The sequence below is a fragment of the Oenanthe melanoleuca genome, chromosome 3 (genome assembly GCF_029582105.1).
Source record: "Oenanthe melanoleuca isolate GR-GAL-2019-014 chromosome 3, OMel1.0, whole genome shotgun sequence".
Classification (NCBI taxonomy): Eukaryota; Metazoa; Chordata; class Aves; order Passeriformes; family Muscicapidae; genus Oenanthe; species Oenanthe melanoleuca.
This window is the reverse complement of record NC_079336.1, coordinates 36181215-36200471: the sequence shown is the minus strand read 5'-3', so window position 1 is coordinate 36200471 and position 19257 is coordinate 36181215. Positions and strand designations below refer to the sequence as shown.

Here is a 19257-nt window from a genome sequence, read left to right as displayed (position 1 = left end):
TTCTAAAATCAGTGCCTAAATTCACTGTGTAGTCAGTGGAGAAAGTTTTTCAAAGGTTTTCAAGGGATGTTTTAAAATGTGTGGCTCTCAGTTTAAACAGGTTCTCTTTTTGGATCTTCCAGTGCACTTACCTCTGTCACAGGGAGCAAACCTGTTTGGGTGAACTTAAGCACTTAATTTATGTGTGCTGGAGTTGCCTAAAGGGGAGGTGCACCCAGGTGCTTAAGTTAGATTGACTTTATCTCATCTAGAATTACTTCTAATATAAAAAAAATATATATAGACCAATCTCTGTGAAATTGGCAAAGCAATTGTAATTTTTTTTTCGTAAAAATATATAAAAAATTGTATCCAATTAGTGATGTAGCTATGTTGCATAATCAGTTGTGGTAATTACATTTTTCATTACTTTACCCTTAGGACCTGATTCTGATCTTGTTTCCATTGGTATAAAGCAAGGATAACTTAGATAAAATCAATGCAGCTAAACTAAGATATAATTGATAAGAGGTCAGAATTGAGCCCTAAATGATATCTTAAAAGTGGAACTAATCAGGAGGCTAAATGGGTTTATAATTTGTGCAATTGACATTTTCGTAATCTAAATCTCCAAGAAGTTAACCTTTGGATACAGAACTTTGCTTTCTTTGGAGTCTTATAGTATTCAAGGAAGTGAAGCCACCAGAAAGACTGTAAACAAAAAAAACCAAACAAACAAACAAACAAACAAACAAAAAAAAAAAAAAAAAAAAAATTCTGTAAAACTTTTAAACCACATAGTAAATTATTTCATTATGTGATTGATGTGTTTTGAGCTTAATACATTTCTGCGTCAGACAAGTCTTCAAGCAAAATTTTCTGGTGAGCAGAACCTGGAGAAGCATTAAACCTTAGCATGTTCTCAAATAACAAACAAAACAAAAAAAAAAGCCAAAAAAAAAAAAAAAAACCAAAAAATTCCCCCAAATTCAAAGTTACTTTAAGCAGTAAGTTTTAGGAATTAATGTCTACTCAAAGGGAAGAATATTTAAGATCTTTTTGAAATTACGTACAGAGTTCACTTTTTGTGTAATAGATGGAAAGAATACATTTTTTTTAAATCCTACTTTTTATCATATGTAGTTGCATAAGCCCTATAAATGTATTACAAGTTTTAATGTTTTGGTGTAAAAAAAAGAAATAAAAAATATCAAAGATATTTCCATACAAAATTTTTTTATTTTTAAATAAATATGTGCATTATGTCTAAAGGACTTTTTGCTGTTGAATACTGAGATGTTGATTTTTGTTGTATAGTCAGTTCAATCAAATAGCTTTACTTTGCAAAATGCATTCCCCCAAAGATAAGGGGTTTTCCTTCTGCTTTTGCACAAGAGTATTTTTCAAACAGTTTGTGCAAACATCCAAAGTTACTTCACTTGGGACAATCAATGCTGCATCAAATGGATTTTTTCTCAGCTGACAGAATGTACGTGAGTTTTTGTACATCAGGATAAATTTTGAATATTGTGTTTATGTCAGGGGCATTTCTCCAGAGTGGTGACCTTGCTCTGGCCAGTGAAACTGCTTCCTCTGAGTCTTGACCCAGGGAGCCATGGGCTGTCTGCTGTGCCCAACCTTCTCCTCATGGGCAAGACTTTCCCTCCTGTGCACAGTCAATAACTTCAGCCTTACTGCTTCTGGTATTTATCACTAGCAGAGATTCCCAGGTGGATATTTATCCATCTTCTTAAATGCTGGAGAGTTATTGCTCTTTGAGAGAAAAGCAGCTCGTAACATGAGAGAAAAACTGTTCTTGCATGGAGTTCTTCCTGTATTCCCTGTGAATACTACCCATGCTGCTTTCAGAAATATGCCCATTGTTAGCAGTGCCACTGTGATGCATTTCACAGGAATTTGGAAGGCTCTAACAGAAGTTGTTACACATTTGAGGAATGTTAGTAGAGAAATATTTTTTTTCCCCACAGAACAATTGTATCTTTGGAAGCATCAGCTTGATCAAGCCTCTGCCACATAATTATTGTTTTGTGCTGACATCTTTATAGAATATTTATATGCTTTTCCATTAATATTTGATCAACTGTTTTAAATTTTTTTGGCATGGCACTTTGTTTCCAGATTTTGGTTGACTGTGTCTGAAACAAAATGCTTTGTTATAGGTCTGGAATTCACTCAGATGTGTTTGGACATCTTAGACAAAATAAACATAATCTAACAATTCCATAGGCCTCTAAAGCCACTGTTGTAAATCACCTCATACACTTCTCTAAAAGTAAAAGTTTATTTTGCTGAGGTCAAATTACAGCAACAAACTTAGCTATGTGGTACCAACAAGAATGTATTAAGGGGGTTTTGTTGTTATTTTTTTCCCCATGTGTAGCATCCTTGAAGCTGACATCTATTTGTGACTGAATAGATGACAGCATGAAATTCAATTATAGCAAACAGTCTCAGTCATTACACCTGTCTACTTCCAGAGAAAAGTATTTGTAAACTGTTTTTTATCCTTCTGTTCCCTAAAACCTATGTCTGTAATTGACACTTGCCAGCAGAGATGACTGGAGACAGAAGGAGAACATTATGTGTCTGAGTACCACACCAGGGAAAAGAGTGTCCTCATCTTTGGAGAGTTTTGTGGTGTTTTGTTTTCTTTAATGAAGAATAATATCTGTGTACCAAGGATTTACTGCAAGGCTGGTGGCAGATGTTTCTCTAAAAAAAAATAGAAAAAGTTATGAAAGATGAATCACAAAATAACACAGGACAAAAGAAAAAGCTAATTAACATAGAAATATTTCTTCTGCAAAGGAAAAACAAATGCTTCAGGAGAACAAAAGCCCCTCTCTGTTATTTGTAAGGCTGGTTTGTTACTCTAACACATTTGTAAGAATCAGGTTTGTGCCTGACATGTCAAAACTTATTCACAAAACAAGAGTTGTGGATATCTTGGGAGACAACGTTGTCACTTGTTACGCAACTCAGCATCCGTACATCACTGATTGATGCCCAAGTTGCCACTTTTCAAAGAAATGAGATGCAGACATAACAGTAATATTTGTACCAAATGTCAAGCAGAAGAAACAGGGGAGTTCATAGAATGGGTCTAGATGTAGACTGTGACCAGAAAAAAAATCAAAACGTGATAGACAAGCTGTCAGCCTGATCTTTCTAAATTGTTTTATTTCTTTCTGGTAGGTTCTTTTTCTTTCTTTCTATTGGTTTCCCTCCCCAGAACTTTGCCAGAGTAGACAGCATACAGAACTGATCCAGCTGCTAAGTTTTGAGTTTGATGTAGAAATTACCAAACCATTATACATTTTAAATGCATCAGAGGTTTAAAAGGTATGGACAATTACTAAATCACTACATATTTGATAGTAATGCTATTTGAGCATAAGCTTTCTTAAAAATTTGCTAGTGATATTAGGGGAGATCAGAATGTATTTATTGGTTTTTTTTCTTCAAGGGTCCCTTCCAAATCAGCATATTTTATGATTCTATTTTTAATTGAAATTCAACAGTATAGTGCTTGGGCAACTACTGCTTCTGTTCTTCCCTGTATATCAGCAAGTATTTGGAGAGTTTCTAAGCCATAAAAGTAATGGCAAAGCATGTGATCAAGCAATGCAGTCAAGTACTACTTGACTACTTTGCTTGTTCCCATGTTCTCATGACATCCCCAAGTGGCTCAGAGCAAGTGTGTGTGCCTCTGCTGAGGCTTACCCAGCACTGCAAGCACACTGTGTTATATTTATGAGCTGGAAAGTGAAGTGTGTCAGCGAGGAAGTTAAAATGGTTGCTCTGTAGGATATTGTTAGTGTAAAATATCTGATTTATTTGGGTCTTTTTTTTGAATGCTGCAGCTTGTAAACACAGTGGGGAATTTCTCTGCCATTGATCCAAAGCAATGGGTATTAATGGCATAATACAGTGGTACTCAATAACCTTTTATCATGGGCTGCTTTAGGATGTGGAGGCTTAACTGAGGGGAGAGAAATATACTGTAACAAAACAAAGTCTTGTAAATTTCTATCAATACATTTAATAATTTCTGGTTTAAGATAGCTAGCATGATCTTTTCTATTATCTTTTTTGCATGAATTATGATATAGAATAACATGAAAATTATTATGCATATTAGTGTAAAGATAAAGTGAAATATTTTTTTCCAAGCATTTCAAGGACAAGCTATGGCAGTTTTCTATCATAGCTTTAGTAGCAACTCGAATTTAATAATTTGAATAATTAATATAATCTACTTTTTTTTTTTCCTTTATCACAAAAAAGCTTTTGTATCTTTCTAAGAAACAGAATATATAAGTAAGGGAAATAGATATACAGTAAAGTGTTAAAATTTTCCCAGCACTAGCAATCCTGGGCAAGGCTCTTCTTCCATCAGACAGCTCCTTGGAAGTAAGCAAGGGCATGTGTCCTGAAGCAAGAGAGGGCATGTATCCTGAGGTATCCTGTTTCAGACCAGCACAAAAACCAGTGTGGTGCCACATGCTGACCCCCAGATCTCTGACAGCAGCAGCTGCAATTCTTCAAGGTGTATAATCTGTTTGCCTTCCACTCTTATTTAGTAATTTTAGCAGTTGTGATGCCTGTTTCCCTTGAGAGCAAACCAGAACATGGTTGGAGGCCAGGTTATGACTTCACTTACATTCTTCTCTAGGGAGCAAATCAGTGCAAAAGGCAGTGCAGAAAGGTGCCCTTAGGGTAATCTGGGTGCAGGACTATAATGGAGTATGGGAAGCTTTGTATTCTCTTCCTGAACAACCATTTAAGAGCTAACAGCAGTATAATTTTCTGCTACTATTTTCATATGCATATATATATATATATATATATATATATATATATATATATACACACACACACACACATATCTATATCTGTCTATCTACATCTATCTATATCCAGGTTCATTTTACATTTGTTATTAGTAAAATTCCAGATTACAGTCTCACTTAAAATAGATGTAGAGGCAAAACAACTCTGTTATCCAAAGATTTTTCCTGAAAAAAGGACACAGCAAAAACATGTTAAAAAGAAATAACAGGGTAGGTTATAACCATTGGGATGCCAATATCCCTGTTTTTTTCTATGTTTTGCAATGTCCTCTTCAGGCTCAATACTCAAAACAGCTCTCAACTGCTGTAGAACACTGTTGCAGAAAAATGGTTTATGTCATGTAAAACTTATATTGGGCTCTAAGATACAGTTTTACAGAGATGTAAAATTGATGTCATTGCTGCTGTAGGAAAAGCTGGTGGCTTTGAATGATTCTTGCATATCTTCATGATATGAAAACAAAGGATACCAAAAGCCAAGATTTTTTTGTCCTTTAGGAAGTGCTGTAAGGGTGCTATCAATGTGCTGCCAGTGTTATTGTTTGACTTTAGCAAGTACAAGAGGAAGCTCAGATTGACTTCAGCACGTTATTGCTGTTGTAAGATAAGGAAATAAAAAAAAAAAAAAAAGGTTAAGGAAGTCTGATAGCCCATTCATTTTTTAGAATTTGTATGACAAGTCATGAAACTGGTGCTGCAAGCAGAGATTTGGTGGCATTTGTTAGTATTGGGTTTAGTTCTGCACAAGGAGCATGTACTCCTATTCATTTATTAAATTTTCTGTGTGGAGTGAGACTCCAGGATGCTTCTAGAGACATTTTTAAAAAAGTATCAAGTTAAAAGTCTCCATGACTGATGCTGTTGATGGAATTGAGACACATTCAATATTCAGGACTTTAGGAAATTGCTGAGAAATGGATAGCTATGTTCCTTTTGCTGACTTACCTTTTTTCAGTAAAAAGATGCTTACAGCTGATTTTGTGCTAGCAATTGGTACATTATGACTAATTTCACTTATACGTTAAAGTCCAGCTTGACATACTTTTGTTTTGGGGTTGTTTTGTTGTTTGCTTGATTTTTTCTTTTTAACTGTTTTTGGGTTTTGTTTGTTTTTGTTGTTGTTTTGCTTTGTTTTTTTTTGTGGTGATGTGTTCTGATAAACCTCTCTTTGCCTTCTGGAAAGCACACTACAGACCAAGGAAAATGTTCAGAGAATAGCTAAGGATAGAGATTAAAGGCATGAGCAATATTATGGGATAAAATTTTCAAATTACTCTGGACTAAAAGTAGCACTTTCCAAGTAATTGCTACAGTTTTCAATACCTTAATATTTGCACATATTAATAATGTATCATATGCTTAGCTTAGTAGTATGGATGGAACACATCAGTCTACCAGATGCAATATTCTCCCTGGTACAGAATATATCCTTGGAATATCCTGCTCTTTTTGTCACCTCAGTTTTAACTTTTTCTATAACTTGATCTGAAAATGATGACCAGCTTGAAATCTATATAACTTGAAGGCTTTATCAGTAAAACCCAGCACAGTTATATTTCTCAGAGGCTGTGATGTTGAAACCTGGGGAAAATCAATTTTTTCTTTTGCTGAATGGTATATTTGAAGCATGTAAAAAAGGTGAATGAGTGTGCTGAGGGCCTGTCATTCTCAAAGTACTTTCTTATGCTGCATGTGTAGGTACATCTGCCTGTTAGCCCTGAGAGGCTGGGTGTGTTTGATGCATTGGATGTTGTGTCAGCAGGAAGGAGAAAAAGAAGAGATGAGGTATATCAGAAAGGAAGTTGATAGCAAATGGTGTTTTGAGCAGCCTATATCCCCCCCCCCCAACATGTAATATATTATGGAAATAATGATTCTGCCAAGTGATGCCTCTTTGTACCTGAAGTGATACAGTAGGGATTATGCATGCTCAAGTCATTCAGGACTGGGCATTTAGTTCTCTAGAAATGTTGTAAGAGGGGACTTTGCCATAAAGGACTTCATTAGAGATGCAGTGGCAAGAAGTAAATTACTAGAAGAAAAACACCCTGAAGTAGTTCATTATTATTGTTATTATTATTATTGGTTTAGCTATAAATGGGAACAAATATGTTATTTTAATCCTGTTTTTATAGAGTTATCTATTTTTTTTGTAATTTAATTCCCTAACTTATCTTGTATTTAAGGATGAATTATTATTTAGCTCATTTTCAATCTTGCTCAAATATAGTTGTTTTAAAACCATAAAAGGTTGTCATCTAATTAGCATGGATATGCAATGAGAAGTTGGCTAAAGGTTTAAAAGGAGGTGTCAGGAAGCCATAACAAATAAAACACAAATGTAAAACCATCAGTAAGAAAGCCACAGAGAGAATACAGAGGAAATTATTATACTAGAAAAAAGAAGAAAATGCTTCTGACCTGTATACTCTCATTAAGCAGAGATCAAAAAATGCAGCCCAAAAGGCAGGATGAAGATAGCCTACCCTCTCACATCAATGGCTTGGCTTATGTGGCTGTTCCAGTTTGAAGAGATTTCTGTGCAGTGAAAACAAACTGGTGTTCCTTGCCAGAGGAGGGTACTGTGGCTTCAGTCAATTTAATGATTCCCTTCTTCCCCTGAAAAACACGGGGACTCAGAATAAAGTTAGGTAGCATGCTGCATTTTAGGAATCTCATGTGGTATGGGAATTGTATGCAACATAATTGTCTTCAGAGCTGCCAACATGTGCAAGGTTGGACTGTAGGTTTGGACTTCTTTCTCATGTGGTTCTTCCAACAATGAAAGGTAGCACAACTTTTTTAGTGTTGGGTGCAAAAAACCCAAAACAAAAACAAATTGCTAAAAACCCCCCACACAAACCCCAAACCATACCAAAGCAATTTGAATGCTGTCTTGCAATGTTGATAAATCAGTGGGATTTTAGTTTGAATGGAGATTCTTTAAGAATGGAATATGCCTGGTTTTGATGTACTTTGTGCAGGTGTTAAGTAGGAATGTCACACAGTGTATTTCATTTCCTCAATTAAAATCTTCCCCCTCTCAGTCCCTCCTCCTTCACATTTCTGTTTCTTCCCCACATACAAAGAGTTAAGTAATATCAAATTTATTTTGCTTCACTGCTTTAAGAAAAATAAATGCTGTGGCCAACGGAATGAAAAAAATTGATAAGCAAAAACAAACAGCAGGAAACATGGAAAACAAATGTCAGTGACCTAGGTAATACAAAATTGTTCAATGATAAGGACCAACATTAACAATTTCAGACACCTAAAAATGTAAGATTAGCAATCTGAGAAACATTTATCTGGGTGAGATAGAAAATTATACATGAAACATAATGACCTCTCTGAAATTCATTCAGGGTGCAGAGGTACTTATTTAGGCAAAGAAGACAACTAGTTAATCATGTCAAAGAAAACTAGACAGTAAATTAGTTTGCTGCATTCTGGAGTCCTAGCACTGAAAAAAATATATTTCACTAATTAAAGAGTGAAAATACTCAAAGCTTTTAGAAAGAGAATGCAAAGAGAGTGGGACTGGTCCTGGCTTTGTGCAGCAGCCCAGGGTGTTTGTCTGATACAACTTTATGATTTTATCATTTAGGCAGGCAAGATTAAGAGATCTTCAACTTTGATTATATTGACTATATACAGCATAATTGTTCATAATGAAAATTATCATGCATGGCTTCAATTCCTAATTTTCATGTATTCTTGGAGCCTCCAATTAAATGCAAACAAATTTTAAAAACCTACATGAACATGCATGCTATAGTTTTAAAAAAATCCTAAAAACCTCAAAATTGAAGTAAGAAGTTAACAATCTGATTTAATTTTAGAGGGTTATTTTCTTGATTGTGCTGTAGGTAGTTTAATTTTATCATTATGTTTTTATACTCAATGATGCAGGAGTGTGCATTCTAGATGTTTTATGTTATTTAAAAAAATAATGAAGATCACCTTGTTGCTTGGGATAAGAATCGTGTTTTATCTAAAGACTATATAGTTTTACATAGTGAAAGCTTTGTACACAGTTCTGAAATAAGGTGGTGGGTTTTTAAAATTTTCAGGTTTTTTAAACAAAAAATTCAATAAAGTATCAGTATTAGATTCTGTGTTAGAAAAATATATACATTTATCTCTAATTTAATATCTTTAGTATTATCTCTAATATATTATTTCTAATAAATTTATCTCAGACACCTTTCCTTCCTGCTCCAAGACTAACTCCTTATCCATGTAAATGGCATTTAGCTTTTAACCATAGGGGGCTGAGGGTCAGGTCTTCTCTATCTTTTGCATAAACAAAATTGATTTCCATTAAACTGAATGAGAAGAAGATCAAGTTCTGCATGGTTCCAACACCATAAGTGTTTTTCAAAGTGCTGTAGTTTTACAGGACTTTTTTTCCAAATTCAGTGTGTATGTTTGAGGAAGACTGTGATGTTTGGCCACCCTTGATGCTGCACATCAGCAAAACATCTGCCATCTTTCACATTAAAAATAAATTGAGAAAGCAAGTTATTTTTTCAGAGTCTCACAGTTTATTACATGCTCTCTTAAACATTTTTATATGAGTGTCAATGTCTCTATAATGCTTTTATAATTTTTTAATTTCAAAAGGTCCTTTTTTGTGGGCGATATTCATTAGGAAACTCAGTGTGCATGCATGAAGTGTGCATTTATTTATATCTCTGTAGAGTGAGGTGGAGGAAGACAGTGTCCCCTTTGTTCCATAAGATCCACTCCTTAAATTGTCTTTTTGAAAATGCTAAGACCAAATATGGAAACTTAGCTCTAAAGAGAAAATGTCCTGGAAAGGTTTGAACTAATGACAAAGAGTGGGCTTAGTCTCTGAACAAGGTTGTTTTAATCACTGTCGTGTTGTAATTAGATAATGTGAGAGATTATTTCTGAGCAGAGCTGGAATTAGTCATCAAATCAACCTAAAATGTGATTTCGTTCCTAAAATATTATTTCTCTTTTTTAGTGTGTGTGTTTCAGAAACATGCGCAATAAATATTTAGACTCTTAATTTACTACTCATCAATCTAAAAATTTGATTTGCTATCATCATCAGAATTAATTTGCTTAATTGTTTTTCCTATTCCATCAATCTCAGTTTTGCACTAACTCAAACAATGACACCTTTTGCTGTTTGCACTTTAGTTCGATTTCTGTTCTAAGTTTATGAACAGTAATGGGGACCTGCTAGAATATTCATTAGCTTTGAATTGTGAGCCATGAAAAGGTGCTTTCTTTTACCTTAATGGAAGTGGCTCAGCATGGGGTGGATCAGTAATGACATTTGATTTTAGGCATCCAACAAATCTGCTTTTTATTTATTGACACGTCTTGTCCAAACAGCTCCCTCGCAAGTTAGTGGTGTAATGAAAGAAAGAGTGCTGCAGAGGAGCGTGGAGCTTTCCTGGCAGGAACCAGAACATCCCAATGGAGTCATTACTGAATATGAAATCAAGTATTATGAGAAAGTAAGTGCTAAGATTATCTGTAATGTGCAACAATGTGCTGTTTGCTTTATGTTGGCTTGCTGTGTTGTGGAACAGTGTTAAAGTCATCAGCTATCAACTACCCCATCTCTCCAAATCAGTGGTTTTGCTTGTTTTTAATAACTAGCTAAATCCTGCAATTATTATTGTTATCAAATGTCTCATGTATTTTGGCATATTAAAAATGAAATGTACACTTGAAATCTGCCTTCCTTTCCTTTTTTAAATAATTGTTAAGTTGTACTTGGGTATTTTTACCATTATATTGCTGTTTTTGCATCTATTCTACGTTGTGTTTGAAGCTTGTTTCATTTCCTTCTGTATCAATGTAATTCTAGTCTTGAAATGATGGATCAAGTAGAACTCCCAACTGCATTTTTTATTTCCTTATGAGCTGGGCAACTTCTACTTGATGTCTGAAAATATTCAAAACACTTCCTAGACTTCTAGGGAATAAATATTCCTTATTTGTCCTTTTTAAAAAAACCAGGACTGTGAAATTTATTTTTCAGTTGTTCTCTCAGCACAATAATGAATTGAAGGCCGGTTTTCAATAGTAGATGAAGTGATCTCTGTTTCTGGTAGAGTGAAATTGCAATCTTACTGATGTCAGTTGGAGTTTTGCCATTCCTTTCAGCATGTCTAGGGCTTCATTCATGATAACTTTGAAGTACTGCACAATAAAAAAATTCTGACAACCGTAAACTGGATGAAAGCAGAGTGAAGGCAGGTTGTGCAGCTCAGTGTTTGTCATGGGACCCAGACTGAGTTTGGCTCCTCCAGATTCCCTGGGAAATTGACTGCATTACGAAACATACTCCTAATTTTTATAAAACATTTGGTTTAAAAAAAGGAAAAAAAAAAAAAAAAAGAAAAAAAAAAAGAAAAAAGGAATAAAGGGGCTCCTTTGTGGTCAGTCATGAAGACATTTCTGCAGGCAAGGTAACAGTACCCCTATATCTAAAAGAGCATGTCATCTTACTAGGTAACACAGAATTAAGTAAATTCAGCCCAGATTGGATGTAATATCAAGTGTCATGTTTCATTTTCAGTGCTGAATTACAGAAATATACTTACCAAAAGATCTTTATATTATTTGGGAAGGGAATAGATTTTTTATTTGTTAATGATAACTTCCAGTTTCAGTTGTTCACTCTAATGATTCTTATAACAACATCTAGCAGATAGGTACAGATAGTTAAATAATTCTTTGGAAGAAATTTTGCTAATTTTAGCAGATAATTTTTGTTCCTCCAGCATGTGTGTGTACATGCACATGCAAATAAAGTCCAAGTATTTTTAAAACTATACTTATTTAGCAAAGGCAACACTGTCCTCTGAACCAAAAAAAAAAAAAAAAAAAAAACTAAAAAAAAAAACCAAAAACACCAAAAAAAACCCCAAAATCCTTGGATTTTTTTTTTTTTTTTTTTAATGTACAGAGTAGTTTCTAATCTGTTCAAATAAAATAAATAATTTAAATGGGTAGTTTAAGATGACAGAAAAATGACCAGGACACCCAGCTTTTTATATAATGATAGCTTTTAGAATGTGGCTTTTGCTATTTTCCTATATACTCATTTTAAATAACCATCAGAATTTAATTGCCAGTTTTCTGTTTGTAAAGAGAAGAACTGATGTTAGAGTTGTTGGTTTTGGTTTTTTTTTTTAATGGAAGGACATCTTTCAGTATTATACTTAGTACAGTGAAATTAATAAAAGAGAATAAAAAGCTCATTCTAACAGTCACAGATAAATTGGACTATACAACTTTAGCAGAGGCAATTTTTGAACAAATACTGAAATGGTTGTTTTCCTTCCAAAAAAAATGCATTTCAGCTTTAAAACTACTTCATAATCTTCTTGCTCAGAATGAGAGAGGCTGTTTAAGTTTTGTTCCACTAGTTTAAAAGAAAAGAAAAAGGATTTGAACTTTCAGCTCCTTTTAGAGCCAAATTAAATCAAACATTTCTGTCATTCTGAAATACTCTGATAAGTGTTTTTTTTCACCTCTCACTTCTGGCTAGGGCTGGAATGGAAACTGCCTGAAGTCTCCAAAGTAAGCCTGTCCTGTGAGATTTCGAGCACAGGTTATTTTTATTTTTTTGTTTGTTTTGTTGGGTTTTTTTAATGCAATTCAAATAAGCCTTGTTTATGCATCAAAACCCAAACTGAAATTCCACTGTGGCTTACAGTCCTGAAGCTGACTGTTTATGGTTTCCTTGTTTGTCATCTCTCAAGCATTCCTGTTCTTTCTCACATACCAACATACATTCTGCCATTGTCCTCACTTACAGATGATTTAAGTTCTCTTGGAGAAGATATGCCAAATTGTTGCTGGCCAAGACTGTGGGCTTGTTCATGTAACAGACAGGGCAGGAACCAGGAGAAGCCTTAGTGAATCTGAGAAAAGAAATCATGTATGTCTTTATAGCCCTGTATTTCAGCCAAAGCCTTTGCTGCATTACTGACTGTGACAGGGAAGGCTCTCCATCACTTTTAGCTGGTGAAGTATTATTGAAATGAGTTACAGATTTATTCCTTCCCTCTGTATCTGTCTCATTAGCGCTGCTCATGCTTCTCTGGTCATGTGGTGCATTCAGATGGTTGGTTAATTCATCTCTTCTGCCCTTCAAATCAGGGTTGCATCTGCCACCAAAAATCAACAGGGCTTCACATATCTATGCTGAAACATAATCTGTGTCAGTAAATATGATGAATAAGTATAGCTTTTTGAATACTCTAATGATCTGTGATACAGCTTTTGTACTATTTGAAAGTGAGTTATTACTCATAGGGTTTGAAATCTTACAGCTTCAAATTTGTGGAGTGTCATACTGAGCTTCTTTCCCTGGGTTCCTCTTATGCCTTAGAGTCTCAAACTGAGAAAAGACTAAAAGCCAGAGATAAAAATCTGAAGTGAAAACCGAGTTAAGGACCTCAGAAATTATGCAAAATCCAGCCAATTATACATTGGTGATATTGTATTTTTTAGAGGTGATGGAAGGGTACAGTGTCAAAGTAAAGATGTCAGTCAGTTTTTCCATTCATTTCACAATGTCCAGGACTTCATTCATGATAACTTTGAAGTACTCTAGAATTAAAAAAAAAATCTGACAGCTATAAACTGAATTAATGCAGAATGAAGGCAGGTTTTACAGCTCTGTGTTTGTCATGTTCTGACCATGAAAGAAAAATTTCCCTGTCCTTGAACTATTTAGACCTCACAGATTCCCCTGGAAAGCTGTGGTTGAATTATTTCTTATCAAAATTTCACAAAATTTATTCAGAGCCAAAAAATCAAGTGTTTTTTTGTTTGAATGTTTTCTGAGTAATAACATGAGCATCCCATTTGAATTTTATGTTATACTTAGAGCTCATCCTTGCGCTGACAATGTTTTGTAATACTCCACAGAGTAAGCTTGATTTTTGTTGTTGAGGGAAAAGAGCATTCAGCAAATTGAAATAAACTACCCAGGCTGGCTGTCAGTTACTGTTGTGCAATCATGATAAAATCTTATCTGTAAATGTCATTTAATCTTTTGTCTTATTGTTTTCAGGATCAAAGGGAGAGGACCTATTCAACAGTGAAAACCAAGTCCACTTCAGCTTCTATTAATAACCTAAAGCCAGGAACAGTGTATGTTTTCCAGATTCGTGCTTTTACTGCTGCTGGTTATGGAAATTACAGCCCCAGACTAGATGTTGCCACACTGGAAGAAGCCACAGGTAAGGAAATAGGTTTACAGGAAATTAACCCTCTCTAGAGTGTTAATTAACTCTCTCTAGAGGTAGTGAGGAAAGTAAGAAAGGAAAGAGTCATAAGCAATATAATTACAATTAGAAAGAATTCAGTTCTACAAGAATGTGGATTTTTGTCATTGTCTTTTAAAGGGTGAGCTTCCATAATTTATTTTACCATAGAAGTGAAAATTAGTCCTATAATGGCTGGAGGAGATTTGTTACATATTAGGTTCTCCTCCTTTACTGTTCTTCTAATACTCAAAGACTTTTTTTTTTTCTTTTAGTTTAAATGCACATTTATTTTTCCCCACAAAAGATGTGAGTAGTGGTGAGCTGAATAACTCACCTAGATTCTTCTATAACTGAAGAGAGAAGGAAGGAGGAGATTTCAACCCACAGACACTTCTCCAGGCTACTTTTTTCCGTTTAATTTTCTGAAAAAAATCAAAACAACTTGGTAGTTTTATTTATGTGCAGGTCTTCAGCTATCACTCCATCTTTATTGTATTTTGAATTCATTGGCAATTTAATTTAGTAAAGAAATGAGAGTCTTAAGGGTGCTATGCTCCTTTCAGGCTCATATAGTAAGTTGTAAGCTGTGTAACAATAAAACTACTTCCATCAGTGGGACCTGGTAGCCCTGAGCCCCTTCACAGGAACTGTCCCTTGGCAGCTCCACCCCCTATTGCAGACCCAAATTAGGTTACCCTGGCTTAGAGCATTTGCTTCACGTTGGTGTTGACATCAGGTGGGCAGGATTTGGAGCTGGGAATACAGGAATGCATAGCCCATGAGTTCAAAGGGTGTGGATGCCTTACCCTCTGTGCACCCTATGCAGCAGTCTAAGACTGTGTGCAGACACACATTATTGCATCCTACTAACTGCAGCCAGGTATTGCCTGAACAGCTTATGGTTATTCTTAATATACAGGAGTTAGGTCTTGATTCCACCTTAGTTCCACACAGAATATAAAAACTATAAATAATGAATAATACCACATATCTAATAGGCATAATTGAAACAGTAATTATCATAATAGCATCAGTAAGCTGTTATTAGTAATATTATTAGCTCCATGTCTAACAGCATACTTCCCATCTGTAGAGAGAGTCAGTAGCAGAATCCCTATTTTGCAAAATGGGAACCTGAGGTACAGCCAGAAGTAATTTCTTATTTTGAATAGTTTTATGGAAAACAAATTAGAAGTCTGTCATAATAAGTTTCTGCTAATTAGATAATTTATTGTCCATAGTGGTTTAAAATTAATACATCAAAATATTTCCCCAACATTTCCTTAATTATCTGAGTATTTATTACATACTCAATATAGTGGACTGGTAGCTGCTAAGATTAGCAAAGATGATTTCAAAGATAAACAGTTTTGACTAGAATTTGGTCAACATATGGGAGATTAGGAAATCCTATAATAAATGCATCACTGACCACTCTCCTGTACTGCTTTTCTGACTGAGATGATGAAAAAAATCCATATAAACCACAAAGATTCTTGGCCAGGATGCACAGCAGGTTTATTTTGTCACAGGCCAGCTATATGCTTTGAGATGCCATGAAAAATGTCCTGTGTTTCCATTAAAGAAAATTCTAGAAGGAGCATACTTTCCATTATCTTAAGACAGCATTATAAAATATAGTTCCCAGCAAGGATAAACATCCAAAATTTCCCATATATGGTTTTCAGAAATAGTGAAAATGTTGGTAAAAAGATAGCAAATTCCATTAAACTCTTCTAAAATTGTTTTACACAAAAGTATTTGTTTAATATATTTATAGTTTTATCAGAACTTACAGGATCATCAAATTTGTCTATCAATAGCTTTTTAAAGGAAGACTTTTATTGGATTGTTTTTGGGAAAAATACCTCAAGGGAAGTACCATGCTAGAGAACACTAAACCATGTTGTGCTACAGTTGGAGGCTTTGGCTGCTCATTATTCCAGTGGATTTCTAAATGCAGCTTTTAAACATGTCAAAGTATTTTAAGAAAAAAATAGACACATACATATTTATGCAAGAATGTATATAATGACCACTGCATTCAGTTAGTCATTTTACCTACCTGGATTTGTCCTGGCATTTCCACATGTTGGCACTGTTTGGTTGGTGCTGTTAATTAAGTAGATTTTTGAACTGTGTGCTATTTTCTGAATTGTGATAGAAATTGTATAGAGACTTTTCAATATTTGAGGAACTATATCCATTATATTAATATCATCTGATATGTAATATATACATATATTATACCTGTAGTGGATCATATCATACATGTTGAGTATTGCATATATATTTATGGAAAAAAATCACAATTATGAGGTAAATATGCTTTATAAAAACAGGCTATTTGTATTCTACACTGTGTTTGCCATAGATCAATCAATGGCTCTTGTCTAATTTTTTTGTTGGCTGTTTATTAGAAATAAACAGAAGTCCAAAGTCCCTCTTGAAAAACACACAAATGTATAAAATATCACTTAAGTGTCAATCTATGTCTTGTTCACTGAAGTATTTAAAAGTCAAGTTAAGTAGTTTGTAGCCAGTGGCCCTAAGGATGATCCTCTGCATTTTACAATAGAAGCAGATTTTTCTGTTACAGAATCAGTTAGGTTGGAAAAGACCTCTGAGGTCATTGAGTCTAATCTTTGACTTCTTTACAGCTCTCACTGTTAAAGTAGAAGCACTTGACAAAACCTTTTTCCTTTTTCCATGAATCAGAGTATATCAAACAAGATTGAAGCATTATGCATATGTAAAATTGACCTCTAAAGTCTGAAATTCCAATATTACAAATTTTTATAGAAGGCATAGAGCACAATACTTAAGAAAGTGGTATTTGGCATACATGGATGAAGTTATCACTGAAGTTTCATGGTGAACTTCGCCAAGAATTCTTTTCCAGAAATTGTGCATTTGAAGTTGCTTGCGTGAGAAAAGGTTGTTGGAGCAGCAGCACAGCATTTTCAGCTGATACCCTTTTTCAAATCCTCCAGGCTGTTCAGATATGCATTCCCCATCCCTACATCCATGTATTTAAAAGCTGGTTTAAATTTAACTCCTTTAAGCTAAGCACTGTGCATTGGATGTGCACATCTCATAGCTCAGATCAGTATCAGCTGTAGTCAAATGCCCAGGTACCATCCCTGTGTCCCACTGTGGCACCTTGAGCCTGAGCACAATGTGAGCAGAGGGAAGGACTTTCCTGTCCTTTCCTGGTGCTGTTCCCTGCCATCACTGTTGTGGCATTGCCAGTGACAGGTAGCCATTCATGAACACCCTGAAAAGACCTGCATCCCAAAATCCTTCCTCTAGGAACACTCCAGCATCTTTGTTTCTGCCAAGCCACAGGGACCGTTCCAGAAGCTCTGTTCTGATTCACCCTTACACCAGCAAACTGACTTCATCACACAGGAGAAGCAGCAGAGTACCCAAGCAGAGGCAGATGCCTTACACTGCTGTCACTGAATTTATACCAGACCAGGCCCACAATCAACCCCCTCCCCTCCTTTTTTAAAGATATAAAAAGAAATCATGCATTGCATCCCACCTGTCTTACCAGTTGGCCAGTGTACCATGTCCCCAACATTTTCCAGAGCCCAAAAAACATCGTCTGCTTGCTTCCAGAATGTGCCAGTACCCAAAATCTGTGAGGCACTTACATAGAGCAACCCACTCACATATGTCAGCCTCTATGCACTTATCTTGGCTACTGGGCTGGGTTACAGGCTGGGCTGGGGATTTTTCCAGACTTTTTTGGATGGATGAAGCTTCACACCCTGGCCATTATGCCAGGATGCTTGCCTCTTCTTCAGTTCCAAGTGAGGTTTGCAGTGAAGTTCAAAGAGAGATGGGAGCAGTTTGAGGAAATGCTGTATTTTACAGAAATTTGGGATTGTCTGTTTTGATGGCCTAGATAAGTTGCAGGAACTGAGTTGTATGACTTATGCCTCTATTCTCTTGCATAAGACAGTCACCACTGATTTCTTAAAAGTTGCATAAGTGGAATAGAGGCAAGTCTACAGTAGCATCCTACTGACCTGTGTATCTCAGAAAGTTATAGTTACTTAAAGATAAGCATTATTTTTTATTTAAAGAGTTATAGGAATAGTATGATCTTCCTCATGTGCATTAGAGAGAATATAGAAAAATTACAAGTTTATTCAGGAAATAAATGTAGAGGGATGTGTGTATGCATGTGTGTGTAATTTCCCTCCAGTGCAGAGTATTCCAAATCCATGTAGTATAACAAGGGCTTTGTTATTTTGGGGGGAAACAGTTGGTACAGGTCACTGTCAGTGACAAAATAAATCATTTGATTGGCTCACTTTTTCCAAGAAAAATCTGGGTTATTTGTTTCTATGGGAACCTCTGAAGTCTGTGACAGGAATCCAGTCCTGTGGAGTTCATAAATCCTGGTGTAGACATTCCTGTTACCAGTACCAGAAGTAAACATATCATCATACCATTAATTTAGTTATCAGTTTGGTTTCCTTTTTTCCTTCTCTTTCATCTGTTGGCTGCATTTCAGTTATAGGACAGTTTACATGGCCCCAGGCATGCTGGAGAGAGATGGGGTTCACCTGTGTAAAAAGGATGAAAGGATTCTAACCCATGAGTTTGCAGGGCTGATTGACAGGGCTCTAAATTAGGTTTGAAAGATAAAGGGGGCAAGACCAGGCTCAGTAGAGATGAGTCTAGGGGGGCATGCCACTGTTGGGGGTGAAATCAGTCCAACTGAAGTGCATCTACACCAATGCACACCGTATGGGTAACAAACAGGAGGAGATGGAAGGAAATCTTACAGGCACAGAAACAGGCCATCCCTGTGTGCTGAAAGGTGAGCCAGTGGGGAAGGAAACTGGCCTGGCTAAATAGGGAGCTTTCACTGGAACTCAGAGGAAAAAAAGTTTATGACCTTTGGAATAAAGGGACAGGCAACTCAGGAAGCATATAAGGATATAGGATAAGCATATAGGTCATGTAGAGAGAAAACTAGGAAGGTGAAAGCTCAGCTAGAACTCAATCTAGCTGTTGTTATGAAAGATAATAAGTGCTTTTATAAATAAATTAACAACAAAAAGAGAGCCAAGGAAAATATCCATCCTTTTCTTGCTGGTGGAGGAGTGTAACTAAGG

General features: G+C 35.5%; 1 protein-coding gene across 6 annotated transcripts in view; it reads left to right on the top strand.

Annotated features, from left to right (window-relative positions):
• The window catches only part of EPHA7 (EPH receptor A7), a 163816-nt gene that overhangs the window by 107239 nt on the left and 37320 nt on the right, over positions 1-19257 (top strand). For all 6 annotated transcript variants that reach the window (XM_056487912.1, XM_056487911.1, XM_056487914.1 and 3 more), the window contains exons 6-7: positions 10224-10348; positions 13927-14095. In XM_056487912.1, coding sequence (XP_056343887.1) covers positions 10224-10348; positions 13927-14095 — 294 coding nt within the window. The remainder of the gene's footprint in view (positions 1-10223; positions 10349-13926; positions 14096-19257) is intronic.